We start from the raw sequence: 15,105 nt of genomic DNA, 5'->3' as shown, positions 1-15,105 counted from the left end.
CTCAAGGGAGTGAATGACCTCCCCCTGTTCCTGTGTTTCCCACTAGATAGCATGTGGTGGCATCCCACACAGAATCATAATGGCACAGGAGGCCATTTGGCCCATCATGTCTACACCAGCTCTCCGAGTGAGCATTATGACCTAGTGCCATTGCCCTGCCTTTTCCCTGTACCCCTGCACATTGTTTCTATTCAAATAATCCTCTAGTGCCCTCTTGAATGCCTCGATTGAACCTGCCTCCACCACACTTCCAGGCTGCGCATTCCAGACCCGAAACACTCGCTATGTGAAAAAGTTTTTCCTCATCTCACATTTGCTTCTTTTGCAAATCACTTTAAATCTGTGCCCTCTGGTTCTTGATCCTTTTACGAGTGGGAACAGCTTCTCCCTATCTACTCTGCCCAGCCCCCTCATGATTTTAAACATCTCTATCAAATCTCCTCTCAGCCTTCTCCTCTCCAACAGTCCCAACCTCTCCAATCTATCCTCATAGCTGAAGTTTCTCATCCCTGGAACCATTCTTGTAAACTTCTTCTGCACTCTCTCCAATGTGTTCACATCCTTCCTATAGTGTGGCATCCAGAACTGTACTCAATACTCCTGCTGAGGTCTAACTAGTGTCTTTTTAAAATTCAGCATAACCTCCCTGCTCTTGTACTCTGTGCCCATATTAATAAAGCCCATATGCTTTATCAACTGCTCTCTCCACCTGTCCTGCCACCTTCAATGATCTATGCACATATACACCCAGGTCTTTCTGCTTCTGCACCCCCTTCAATATTTCAGCCCTAATTTTATATTGTCTCTCCATGACCCATTAAACACTGGGGGACAGTTCACCTGAGGCTGGAAACCTGCTGGGGGCAGAGTTGAGCCTTGTACACCCACACCTCTGAATTCAGCAGAATAAGTGAGGATTCAAGACAAGGCAAAGTGTGGTCGGGTTCTGTTTTAGAATGTTGGGGGGAAGGGGAACATCCACTGACAGGTAGAGCACGGGGTTAGACACAGAGTGAAGCTCCCTCTACACTGTCCCCATCAAACACTCCCAGGACGGGTAGAGCACGGGGTTAGATACAGAGTGAAGCTCCCTCTACACTGTCCCCATCAAACACTCCCAGGACAGGTACAGCACAGGGTTAGATACAGAGTAAAGCTCCCTCTACACCGTCCCCATCAATCACTCCCAGGACAGGTACAGCACAGGGTTAGATACAGAGTAAATCTCGCTCTACACTGTCCCCATCAAACACTCCCAGGTCGGGTACAGCACATCAGGGGTGAGCATGGAGGGGCTCGGTCAGTGATGTTGGAACCTGCAAGGGGACAGGGGGGGGGGGGTGGTGGGGTGATCTGGATAAACCTTGGGACAACTCGGCAGATGTGAAGCTTGAGGGTGGGACTGGTTTGTGCAGCTTCCACATCTCCACTGGAGGGCAGGCTAATGTACTCTCAGCCGAACAGAACAGGCCAGGAAAATAACCCCGCTTTAACTGACAACTGTTTGAATTCGAAACTTGGGCAGTACAGTTGGTTGACATTTTACTGGGGGCAAGAAAGTTTCTTATTCCAAGGAGCTTCTCCTCCCTTGCTTGCAATTTATATATATATATATATATATATAAGAAACAATTAGCTGCGGAATTTCCAGAGTAACAATCTGCTTGTCCTAAAAGTTGATATACTGTTTTTTAAACAGTTGCAACGTTTAAAAATTAAGTTGCACTCCTTTCTTTGCTGTAGTTTTGACCAAGACTGGGAGCTTTTGCCTTAAGCGATGCCGAAGAAGAGCCTGGAGCCTCGCAGGAGGTCGAAACGTATCAAGGATCAGGTATGGGGGTTCTTTGCTCTGTACCGCCGCAGAGTTTGGCTTTTATCTTGGGCTGGAATTGGAACGGATGCAGAACGCGATAAGCGAGAGCGTGTGCGCTATTCCTGGCTGTGCCTCCTTTTCCTCCTGGCCAAACGAGGTAGGGCAAGAGTTGTGCTCGTACTTAGCTGGTGGCTGTCACCCAGTTCCCTATACACTCCACCTGCAGCCGCCCCCACCCCCGCCACTTCTGCCTGGACCCTCATTCACAGCGAGCGAGTGGAACAATATCCACTGCCCCCTCCCTCCCTCCCTCCCCTCGCCCTTCCATCCAATACCACCTTCGTGTGCTTTCAAAATCAGCTCCTGGAGGATTGAAATGTGCAGGACAAACCTGTTCCCACAAGCCAGCTATTCATTTTAATTGCTTGCCCGATCTATAAAGTGCCTCCTCACTCAACACCCTTTGGCTGTCCCAATTCAGCAGCGGCACTCGGAATTTTCAGTGCAACATTTTGACTGTGTTCAGTTTCCATTACCTTTTAGAATACATTTTCCAAAAGTGCTTTGTAACATTAGTTGCACAGCAAACTCTACACCACTGGGAAATGCCCACTGCACACACACACACACACACAACTGTGGGAATTAACATCGCTGCTGTCGAACATTACATCAGCTAAGGGGTAAAATATGTTAAACTCCTTCCACCCAGGGATCCCGGAAGTGGCACAGAATTTCACAAATAACTTTCTAATCACTTTTGGCGCCAAGACGAAAAATATATATATATATATTTTAAAAAGAATTAAAAAGGCGAATTAATTGGATTAACCCCTTCTGCAAAGAAAAGTGAACCAAAGGTTTTACCCCTTTTGCCAAAAAAAGTGAATTTAAAATTTTACCCCTTTTGCAAAAAAAGGTGAATTTAAAATTTTACCCCTTTAGGCAAAAAATTTTTTAAAATTTTACCCCTTTTGCAAAAAAAGTGAATTTAAAATTTTACCCCTTTTGCCAAAAAAAATTTAAAATTTTACCCCTTTTGCCAAAAAAATGAATTTAAAATTTTACCCCTTTTGCAAAAAAAGTGAATTTAAAATTTTACCCCTTTTGCAAAAAAATGTAATTTAAAATTTTACCCCTTTTGCCAAAAAAAGTGAATTTAAAATTTTACCCCTTTTGCAAAAAAAAGTGAATTTAAAATTTTATCCCTTTTGCAAAAAAAAGTGAATTTAAATTTTTACCTCTTTTGCAAAAAAAAGTGAATTTAAAATTTTACCCCTTTTGGGAAAAAAGTGAGTTAAAATTTTTACGTCTTTTGCAGGAAAAGCGAATTAGAATGTTTACCCCTTGTGCGCAAAAAGTGAATTTAAATTTTTACCCCTTTTGCAAAAAAAAGACTATGACAGAATCGAACTTGTATTAAAATGTTGCATTTAAAAATGCAGAGCCTCAGCAAATGTTTGCATATGTCGTGGATTTATTTCTTAAAATTGCTCTTAATTTTCTGCTTTGGCGGGGGGCCACAGGTTCTGAATCCAGAACAGGAGGACACGGACCATGAAGAGGACGTGAAACCAGAGCCCCAGTCCAAGGGGTTGCTACTCCTGACTCCCAGGAACCCCATCCGAGGGAGCTCCAGGGCTCTGAAGAGCAGCAGGAGAGGCGGGGTAAAGGAAGAGGAGGAGGAGGAGGAGGAGGAGGAGGTGAGTGCAGGAGGATGAGAAAGGGGGAGAGTTAATTGCATTTGCAGCCCACCTCGGTCCATTTAACCCTTTACAAAATGGCGTCTTGCAGGGGGAAAAACATACATCTAGGGGAGGCAGTGGTGTGGTGATATTGTCAGCCGAACTAGTATTGTAAGAGACCCAGCGACACGGTCACCGATACTGAGGCCGACCAATCAGGAGCAGCGGCCATGGCCCCTGATTCACTGATGTCCTTTCGGGAAGAAAATCTTACCCGGTCTGGGCCTACATGTGACTCCAGACCCACAGCAATGTGGTTGACTCTTAACCGCCCTCTGAAATGGCCTAGCAAGGCCACTGAGCTGTATCAAACCACTAAAAAGCTAAAAAGCCTAAAAGAAATGAAACCAGACCGACCTCCCGGCATTGACCTAGGCATCGGAAACGACAACGGCAAACTCAGCCCCATCGACGCTGCAAACTCCTCCTCACTAACATGTGGGGCTAGAGCCAGAATTGGGAGAGCTGTCTCACAGACTAGTCAAGCAACAGCTTGACATAGTCATCCTCACGGAATCATATCTTACAGATAATGTCCCTGAACCACCATCACTATCCCTGGGTATATCCTGTCCCACCAGCAGGACAGGCCCAGCAGAGGTGGTGACACAGTGGTATACAGTCGGGAGGGAGTTGCCCTGGGAATCCTCAACATTGACTCCATGAAGTCTCATGGCATCAGGTCAAACATGGACAAGGAAACCTCCTGCTGATTACCACATACCGCCCTCCCTCAGCTGAGGAATCAGTGCTTCTCCATGTTGAACATCACTTGGAGGAAGCACTGAGGGTGGCAAGGGCACAGACTATACTCTGGGTGGGGACTTCAATGTCCATCACCAAGAGTGGCTGAGTAGCACCACTGCAGATTGAGCTGGCCGAGTCCTAAAGGACATAGCTGCTAGACTGGGTCTGCAGCAGGTGCTGAGGGAACCAACAAGAGGGAAAAACATACTTGACCTCATCCTCACCAATCTGCCTGTCACAGATACATCTGTCCATGATGGTATCGGTAGGAGAGACCACCATACAGTTTTTGTGGAGACGAAGTCCTGTCTTCACATTGAAGATACTCTCCAATCATGTTGTGTGGCACTACCACCATGCTAAGTTGGGTAGATTTTGAACAGATCTAGCAACTCAAGACTGGGCAACCATAAGGCGCTGTAGGCCAGCAGCAGAATTGTACTCAAACACAACCTGTAACCTCATAGCCGGGCATATCCCCCACTCTACCATTACCATCAAGCCAGGGGATCAACCCTGGTTCAGTGAAGAGTGCAGGGGTAACACAGGACTACTTGCCTGCCAAACAGAATAAGCAGCAAGTGACAGACAGAGCTAAGTGATCCCACAACCAATAGATCAGACCTAAGCTCTGCAGTCCTGCCACATCCAGTCATGCATGGTGGTGGACAATCAAACAACTCGCTGGAGGAGGAGGCTCCACAAATATCCCCATCCTCAATGATGGGGGAGCCCAGCACATCAGTTACAACAATCTTCAGCCAGAAGTGCCGAGTGGAAGACCCATCTCAGCCTCCTCCAGAGGTCCCCAGCATCACAGATGTAAGTCTCCAGCCAATTCACTTCACTCCATGTGATATCAAGAAACAGCTGAAGGCACTGGATACTGCAAAAGCTATGGGCCTTGACAATATTCCAGCCAAAGTACTGAAGACTTGTGCTCCAGAACTTGCTGTGCCCCTAGCCAAGTTGTTCCAGTACAGCTACAACACTGGCATTTACCCAGCTATGTGGAAAATTGCCCAGGTATGTCCTGTACTCAAAAAGCAGGACAAATCCAACCCGGCCAATTACCGCCCCATCAGTCTACTCTCCATCATCAGTAAAGTAATGGAAGGGATCATCAACAGTGCTATCAAGTGGCACTTGCTTAGCAATAACCTGCTCACTGACGCCTAGTTTGGGTTCCGCCAGGGCCACTCAGCTCCTGACCTCATTTCAGCCTTGGTTCAAACATGGACAAAAGAGCTGAACTCCTGAGGTGAGGTGAGAGTCACTGCCCTTGACATCAAGGCAGCATTTGACCGAGTGTGGCATCAAGGAGCCCCAGCAAAACTGGAGTCAATGGGAATCAGGGGGAAAACTCTCCGCTGTTTGGAGTTATACTTAGCACAAAGGAAGATGATTGTGGTTTTTGGAGGTCGGTTATCTCAGCTCCAGGACATCACTGCAAGAGTTCCTCAGGGTAGTGTCCTCGGCCCAACCATCTTCAGCTGCTTCATCAATGACCTTCCTTCCATCATAAGGTCAGAAGTGGGGATGTTCGCTGATGATTGCACAATGTTCAGCACCATTCGCAACTCCTCTGATACTGAAGCAGCCCATGTCCAAATGCAGCAAGACTTGGATAATATCCAGGCTTGGGCTGACAAGTGGCAAGTAACATTCACGCCACACAAGTGTCAGGTAATGACCATCTCCAACAAGAGAGAATCTAACCATCACCCCTTGATGTTCAATGGCATTACCATCACTGAATCCCCCACTATCAACATACTGGGGGTTACCAGTGCCCAGAAATTGAACTGGACCAGCCATATAAATACTGTGGCTACAAGAGCAGGTCAGAGGTTGGGAATCCTGCGGAGAGTAACTCACCTCCTGACTCTCCAAAGCCTGTCCACCATCTACAAGGCACAAGTCAGGAGTGTGATGGAATACTCCCCACTTGCCTGGATGAGTGCAGCTTCCACAACACTCAAGAAGCTCGACACCATCCAGGACAAAGCAGCCCCGCTTGATTGGCACCACATCCACAAACATTCACTCCCTCCACCACCAACACACAGTAGCAGCAGTGTGTGTACCATCTACAAGATGCACTGCAGCAACTCACCAAGGCTCCTTCGACAGCAGCTTCCAAACCCACGACCTCTACCATCTAGAAGGACAAGGGCAGCAAGACACATGGGGAACACCACCACCTGCAAGTTCTCCTCCGAGCGACTCACCATCCTGACTTGGAAATATATCGGCCGTTCCTTCACTGTCGCTGGGTCAAAATCCTGGAACTCCCCCCGCTAACAGCACTGTGGGTGTACCTACACCACAGGGGCTGCAGCGGCTCAAGAAGGCGGCTCACCCCCACCTTCTCAAGGGGGCAATTAGGGATGGGCATTAAATGCTGGGCCCAGCCAGCGACGCCCACATCCCATGAACGAATAAATACAATAATTCATCAGACAATTAACAGGAGCTGCTCCTGTCTCTCGGGAGGAGTGAAATATTTATGAAGAAAACAATGCATTTGTGGAAATTGGCAACAGAAATATTTTTTCCAGGTCAATGCCCCTCAACTGCAGAAGAGGTGTGGGGGAGGCGTGAGGGGAGGCAACGGGGGAATAATTTCAGATTTCAGTCCCTCGTTCCATCACCAAACCCCTCCCCCCCACTCTGCCTGGCTGAACTTCCTCTCACTCCGAACAACTTTGAAGTAACTCCGCTCACTTACAGGAACGTGTACACGCCCCAGCCATGCCTGCCTTTTTTTGTGGGGTATGGTGGGAACTTCCCTTGTTCCGATCCTGCTCTGGACCCACCCACCGCCACCACTCCCACCCACCCCCCCCCTCCTCCCACCCCCATCCCTGTCTTTATCCAGTATACCGATGACTGTATCAGTGCCACGCCCTGTTCTCGTTCCACATCGGAGAGTTTCGTCAACTTTGATTCCAATATCCGGTTCTCCCAGTCTCATCTAGTCCTGGCCATGACACTCCCCTTCCCTTCCTTGACCCCCCTGCCTCCCAATTTCTGTGGGGTTAGGTTATCAGCTAATATTCAGTATAAACCACTGACTCCCGCAGCGATGACACCTCCTCACATTCTGCTTCCCGTTGAAGACTCCATTCCATCTTCCCTCTTCCTCCGCCGCTGTCACATCTGTTCTGATGCTGTTACGTCCCACCCGGGTCTTCCAACATGTCTTCCTTTTTCCTCAACTGAGGATACCCAACCCCCGCTGTGGTTGACAGGACCCCCCGACTATATTCGACCCATTTCCCGCACTCCTGCTCTCACCCCCTTCCCCTCCCTCCCGGAACCGCGATGGGGGTTCCCCTTGTCCTCACCTTGGACCCCACCCTCCTCCAGATTCAACGGATCATTTTTCCGCATTTCTACCATTTCCGGCAAGATGTCACCCCCACCAAACACATCTCCCCCCACCCACAGCCCCCGACCCCCACACCCCCCCCCCCCCCACCCCCGCACCTACCAGCATTCCGAAGGGTCCGTTCCCTCCGGTACACTCAGGTCCACTCCTCAGCCACCCCCACCTCGTTCCCACAGCACCTTCCCATGCAGACACGGGGTGTTGGGGGGGGATCACCTGCCCCTTTACCTCCACCCCCACTCACCGTCCAAGACCCCCAAACACTTCCCTATCGCACTCCTTCCCATTTAGTCCACTGCATTCGCTGCTCACAACGCAGCCTCCTCTACGCTGGGGAGACCAAAGGCAGACTGGGTGACTGCTTTACCCCCTGCTCACTCCGCCAGCATTACCCTGAGCTTTATTTCAATTCTCCGGCCCCACTCCCACTCTGACCTCGCTGTCCTCAGTCTGCTGTGCTGTTCCAGCAAAGCTCACCGGAACATCTTCATCTTCCGGTTAGAGATTTTACAGCTTTCCAGACTCAACATTCGAGATCAGCCATTTCAGGCCACAACCTCTGGTCCCATTTTTTTTCCAGAGAGCTGGTGTTGGTGACGATTCTGCTGTCGCCACTCACACCTCTTCTACACCTCTCTTTTGCTCCTTTACTCGTCCCATTGCCAGCTCCTTCTGCCTTGCACCATCATCTCTTGTCACATCTCAAACTTTTTCCAGTTCCGATGAATGGTCATCGACCTGAAACATTAACCCTGTCTTGCTCTCTCTCTCTCTCTCTTGCTCTCTCTCTCGCTCTCTCTCTCGCTCTCTCTCTCTTGCTCTCTCTCTCTTTCTCGCTCTCCCTCTCTCTTGCTCTCTCTATCTCTCGCTCTCTCTCTCCCTCACTCTCTCTCACTTTCTCTCTCTCTCTCTCTTGCTCTCTCTCTATCTCTCGCTCTCTCTCTCTCTCCCTCACTCTCTCTCTCACTTTCTCTCTCTCTCTCTTGCTCTCTCTCTCTCACTCTCTCTCTCTCTTTCTCACTCTCTCGCTCTTTCTCTCTCTCTATCTCTCGCTCTCTCTCTCTCTATCTCTCTCTCTTTCTCTTGCTCTCTCTCTCTCTCCCTCTCTATCTCTCTCTCTTTCTCTTGCTCTCTCTCTCTCTCCCTCTCTATCTCTCTCTCTTTCTCTTGCTCTCTCTCTCTCTCTCTCACTCTCTCTCCCCCCACAGATGCTGCCAGACCTGCTGAGGTTTCCTGCCTTTTTATTTCAGATTTCCAGCATCCGCAACATTTTGCTTTTGTCATTAATTTACAAAACGCCTTTCTGGTCTTTTTTTTCTTTCTAACTAACATCACAAGGACAGATCATTTATATCAAATCATTGTTTATTGCTAAAAAAAAAGAGCAATGTCGAAGCTTTCCATTTTGCACTCATCAGGACACTTAGCAAGAATACCAAATTAAGGGCAAAACAACAATTTATACTGTATGTGAAGAGAGTGCTGATTGGTTGGCAAGTTATGTTGCCATGGAGGATGTGCCAGTGATGGTGATTGACAGTTAACTGCCATGCATTGTTTCAATTTTAAACCAGGCAGTTTGACCTGATTGTTATAGGCATTGCCCTGAGGAATGAACCAGTGAATGGCTGTCACTTATTTAGTTTAGCTGAAACAGGTGCAACGTGTGTACATGTTCTTTCTGTCTGCAAAGAACAGGGCCTCCATGCATTAATATATGTAGCTTCCATTACACGCAAATGTGCCAAACTGCGAACCCAACTGACAATCTTAAGTTGGTTGTCATCGTAATTCTTAGCACACTGAGGATTATTTAGCAAATGCTGACTAATCGCAGAATCACATCTAAAGTTGGACACTCTGTTTTGAGTTTTGCAAGCATGGGCAGGTTAGTTAGAATATGGTCTGTACCCTGCCCATTGTGAACAGCGGCTGGAACATGCTCTTTGATACGATCTGTCAGTCTTTGGGACATATGGCCTACATACCTAGCATCACACTGGCACTGTTTATGGGAGCTTGCTGTGCACACAGTGCATCCCCTACATTACAGCAGTGACTAGACTTTAGAGGTACTCCATTGGCTGTTAAGTGGCTTTGGGATGGCCTGAGGTTGTGAAAGGCGCTATCAAAATGCAGATTCTTTTTTTTAAAATAAAGAGAGAAGTGTGATAGACCTTGAAATTGTAGAGGATGTATTGTCTCTTGCTGGTGATAAGATGGGAGAATTTCTCATCTTGAGCTCAGCTTGCAAGGGTAGGAGGAGCCATTTGAGGTAAACAATCGGTGGGATGGGGGGAGAGGGAAGCTGTTTCCCCACTTTGTTGAGAAGCACAGAATGGAGGTGCAGATGCGTTACGTCCGTGCCTTTCACCACTCCTTTGTACCAACGGAAATGTTCCCAATTAAGCCCATGCATGGAAGTTTTTCTCTGAAGGTTTGTTTCCCTAAACAGTGATGTTTGTCTGTTGGTCCTTTACACTACAACCACTGTGAGGCGAGTGGGGTGAAAAACAACCCATGGCAAAAATGCAGAGCCAGCTTGGATGGAGAGAAGCTGGATTAAGGTTTCAGGCAATCATCCGTTCACTGTGAGCAGGCTGAGTGGACTACCTGAGTAGGCTCAGTGGCCTACCTGAGGCCTACCTGAGTAAGTTCAGTGGCCTGCCTGAGGCCTACCTGAGTAAGTTCAGTGGCTTGCCTGAGGCCTACCTGAGTAGGCTCAGTGGCTGCCCGAGGCCTACCTGAGTAGGCTCAGTGGCCTGCCTGAGGCCTACCTGAGTAGGCTCAGTGGCCTGCCTGAGGCCTACCTGAGTAGGCTCAGTGGCCTGCCTGAGGCCTACCTGAGTAGGCACAGTGGCCTGCCTGAGGCCTACCTGAGTAGGCTCAGTGGCCTACCCAAGGCCTACCTGAGTAGGCTCAGTGGCGTACTCGAGGCCTACCTGAGTAGGCTCAGTGGCCTGCCTGAGGCCTACCTGAGTAGGCTCAGTGGCCCACCCAAGGCCTACCTGAGTAGGCTGAACCATGCCAGATAAAATGCAGGCATGTGGAAAATGCTGCATGTGGGTTCGGAAAATGGCTACACACAAACTCCCCGGATGGTGAATGAGAAACTTGGAAATCTTCTTACTTCTTTCCTGGGATATGAGTGTCGCTGGCGAGGCCAGCACTTGTTGCCCACCCCTAATTTCCCCTTAAACTGAGTGTCTCGCTTGGGCCATTTCAGAGGGGCAATTAAGGGTCAACCACATCGCTGTGGGTCTGGAGACACATGTAGGTCCAGACCGGGTAAGGATGGCAGATTTCCTTCCCTAAAAGGGACATTAGTGAACCAGATGGGTTTTTACAGTAATTGCTGATAGTTTCATGGTCACCATGGCAAGCTTATATTCCAGATTTATTAATTAAATGTAAATTCCAGCAGCTGCCATGGTGGGATTTGAACCTATGTTCCCAGAGCTTTAGCCTGGATTTTTGCATTATTCCTCCGGTGACATTAGCACTAACCCTCCCTATCTTTGCAACCTCCTCCAGCCCCTACAAGCCTCCCTATCTTTGTAACCTCCTCCAGTCCCTACAACCCTCCCTATCTTTGTAACCTCCTCCAGCCCCTAAAACCCTGCCTATCTCTGTAACCTTCTCCAGTGCCTACAACCCTCCCTATCGCTGTAACCTCCTCCAGACCCTACAACCCTCCCTATCTCTGGAACCTCCTCCAGCCCTTACAACTCACCCTATCTCTGTAACCTCCTCCAGCCCCTACAACCCTCCCTATCTCTGTAACCTCCTACAGCCCCTACAACCCTCCCTATCTCTGTAACCTCCTCCAGCCCTTACAACTCTCCCTATCTCTGTAACCTCCTCCAGCCCCTACAAACCTCCCTATCTCTGTAACCTCCTACAACCCTCCCTATCTCTGTAACCTCCTCCAGTCCCTACAACCCTCGCTATCTCTGAAGCCTCCTCCAGTCCCTACACACCTCCCTTTCTCTGTAATCTCCTCCAGCCCCTACAACCCCCCCTATCTCTGTAACCTCCTCCAACCCCTATAACCCTCCCTATCTGTAACCTCCTCCAACCGCTATAACCCTCCCTATCTCTGTAACCTTCTCCAGTGCCTACAACCCTCCCTATCTCGGTAACCTCCTTCAGCCCCTATGACCCTCCCTATCTCTGTAACCTCCTCCAGCCCCTATAACCCTCCCTATCTCTGTAACCTCCTCCAGCCCTTACACCCCTCCCTATCTCTGTAACATCCTCCAGCCCCTACTCCCCTCCCTATCGCTGTAACTTCCTCCAGACTCTACAACCCTCCCTATCTCTGTAACCTCCTCCAGCCCCTACAAACCTCCCTATATCTGTAACATCCTCCATCCCCTACTCCCCTCCCTATCTCTGTAACTTCCTCCAGACTCTACAACCCTCCCTATCTCTGTAACCTCCTCCAGCCCCTACAAACCTCCCTATCTCTGTAACCTCCTCCAGCCCCTACACCCCTCCCTATCTCTATAACCTCCTCCAGCCCCCACAACCCTCCCTTTCTCTGTAACCTCCTCCAGCCCCTACAACCCTCCCTATTTCTGTAACCTCCTCCAGCCCCTACAACCCTCCCTATCTCTGAAACCTCCTCCAGCCCCTACACCCCTCCCTATCTCTGTAACCTCCTCCAGCCCCTACAACCCTCCCTATCTCTGTAACCTCCTCCAGCCCCTTCAACCCTCTCTAACTGTGTAACCTCCTCCCGCCCCCACAACTCTCTCTATCTGTGTAACCTCCTCCCGCCCCCACAACGCTCCCTTTCTCTGTAAATCCTCCAGCCCCTACAACCCTCCCTATCTCTGTAACCTCCTCCAGCCCCTACACCCCTCCCTATCTCTGTAACCTCCTCCAGCCCCTACAACCCTCCCTATCTCTGTAACCTCCTCCAGTCCCTACAACCCTCCCTATCTCTGTAACCTCCTCTGGCCCCTACAACCCTCCCTATCTCTGTAACCTCCTCCAGCCCTTACAACTCTCCCTATCTCTATAACCTCCTCCAGCCCCTACAACCCTCCCTATCTCTGAAACCTCCTCCAACCCCTATAACCCTCCCTATCTGTAACCTCCACCAACCCCTATAACCTTCCCTATCTCTGTAACCTTCTCCAGTGCCTACAACCCTGCCTATCTCTGTAATCACCTCCAGCCCCTATAACCCTCCCTATCTCTGTAACCCCCTACACCCCTCCCTATCTCTGTAACTTCCTCCAGACCCTACAACCCTCCCTAACTCTGTAACCTCCTCCAGCCCCTACAACCCTCCCTATCTCCGTAACCTCCTCCAGCCCCTACAACCCTCACTATCTCTGTAACCTCCTCCAGCCCCCACAACCCTCCCTTTCTCTGTAACCTCCTCCAGCCCCCACAACCTTCCTATCTCTGTAACCTCCTCCAGCCCCTACAACACTCCCTATCTCTGTAACCTCCTCCAGCCCCTACAACCCTCCCTATCTCTGAAAGCTCCTCCAGCCCCTACACCCCTCCCTATCTCTGTAACCTCCTCCAGCCCCTACAAGCCTCCCTATCTCTGTAACCTCCTCCAACCCCTATAACCCTCCCTATCTCTGTAACCTCCTCCAGCCCCTATAACCCTTCCTATCTTATAACCTACTCCAGTCCCTACAACCCTCCCTATCTCTGTAACCTCCTCTAGCCCCTACAACCCTCCCTATCTCTGTAACCTCCTCCAGCCCTTAGGACTCTCCCTGTCTCTGTAAACACCTCCAGCCCCTAAAACCCTCCCTATCCCTGTAACCTCCTCCAGACCCTACACCCCACCCTATCTCTGTAACCTCCTCCAGCCCCTTCAACCCTCCCTATCTTTGTAATCACCTCCAGCCCCAACAACCCTCCCTAACTCTGTAACCTCCTACAGCCCCTACAACCCTCCCTATCTCTGAAACCTCCTACAACCCTCCCTAACTCTGTAACCTCCTCCAGTCCCTACAAACCTCCCTATCTCTGAAACCTCCTCCAGCCCCTACACCCCTCCCTATCTCTGTAATCTCCTCCAACCCCTACAACCCTCCCTATCTCTGTAACCTCCTCCAGCCCCACAAACTTCCTATCTCTGTAACCTCCTCCAGCCCCTACAAGCCTCCCTATCTCTGTAATCTCCTCCAGCCCCTACAACCCTCCCTATCTCTGTAACCTCCTCCAGTCCCTACAACCCTCCCAATCTCTGAAACCTCCTCCAGCCCCTACACACCTCCCTATCTCTGTAATCTCCTCCAGCCCCTACAACCCTCCCTATCTCTGTAACCTCCTCTAACCCCTATAACCGTCTCTATCTGTAACCTCCTCCAACCCCTATAACCCTCCCTATCTCTGTAACCTTCTCCATTGCCTACAACCCTCCCTATCTCGGTAACCTCCTCCGGCCCCTATAACCCTCCCTATCTCTGTAACCTCCTCTAGCCCCTACAACCCTCCCTATCTCTGTAACCTCCTCCAGCCCTTAGGACTCTCCCTGTCTCTGTAAACACCTCCAGCCCCTAAAACCCTCCCTATCCCTGTAACCTCCTCCAGACCCTACACCCCACCCTATCTCTGTAACCTCCTCCAGCCCCTTCAACCCTCCCTATCTTTGTAATCACCTCCAGCCCCAACAACCCTCCCTAACTCTGTAACCTCCTACAGCCCCTACAACCCTCCCTATCTCTGAAACCTCCTACAACCCTCCCTAACTCTGTAACCTCCTCCAGTCCCTACAAACCTCCCTATCTCTGAAACCTCCTCCAGCCCCTACACCCCTCCCTATCTCTGTAATCTCCTCCAACCCCTACAACCCTCCCTATCTCTGTAACCTCCTCCAGCCCCACAAACTTCCTATCTCTGTAACCTCCTCCAGCCCCTACAAGCCTCCCTATCTCTGTAATCTCCTCCAGCCCCTACAACCCTCCCTATCTCTGTAACCTCCTCCAGTCCCTACAACCCTCCCAATCTCTGAAACCTCCTCCAGCCCCTACACACCTCCCTATCTCTGTAATCTCCTCCAGCCCCTACAACCCTCCCTATCTCTGTAACCTCCTCTAACCCCTATAACCGTCTCTATCTGTAACCTCCTCCAACCCCTATAACCCTCCCTATCTCTGTAACCTTCTCCATTGCCTACAACCCTCCCTATCTCGGTAACCTCCTCCGGCCCCTATAACCCTCCCTATCTCTGTAACCTCCTCCAGCCCCTATAACCCTCCCTATCTCTGTAACCTCCTCCAGCCCTTACACCCCTCCCTATCTCTGTAACCTCCTCCAGCCCCTACACCCCTCCCTATCTCTGTAACTTCCTCCAGACTCTACAACCCTCCCTAACTCTGTAACCTCCTCCAGCACCTACAATCCTCCCTATCTCTGTAACCTCCACCAGC

General features: G+C 50.0%; 1 protein-coding gene across 3 annotated transcripts in view; it reads left to right on the top strand.

Annotated features, from left to right (window-relative positions):
* The first annotated feature begins 1,539 nt into the window (after nucleotides 1-1,539).
* LOC121272990 (5'-3' exonuclease PLD3-like) overlaps nucleotides 1,540-15,105 on the top strand; it is a 72,079-nt gene continuing 58,513 nt past the window's right edge. For 2 of the 3 annotated variants that reach the window (XM_041179917.1, XM_041179916.1), the window contains exons 1-2: nucleotides 1,540-1,831; nucleotides 3,340-3,516. In XM_041179917.1, coding sequence (XP_041035851.1) covers nucleotides 1,778-1,831; nucleotides 3,340-3,516 — 231 coding nt within the window. In that variant the 5' untranslated portion in view covers nucleotides 1,540-1,777. The remainder of the gene's footprint in view (nucleotides 1,832-3,339; nucleotides 3,517-15,105) is intronic. The other variant, XM_041179918.1, reaches the window with a different exon arrangement.

The sequence above is a fragment of the Carcharodon carcharias genome, chromosome 37, assembly GCF_017639515.1.
Source record: "Carcharodon carcharias isolate sCarCar2 chromosome 37, sCarCar2.pri, whole genome shotgun sequence".
In the NCBI taxonomy this organism is placed as follows: Eukaryota; Metazoa; Chordata; class Chondrichthyes; order Lamniformes; family Lamnidae; genus Carcharodon; species Carcharodon carcharias.
Note: the sequence above shows the minus strand (reverse complement) of the source record. Positions and strands in the feature narration are given on the sequence as shown.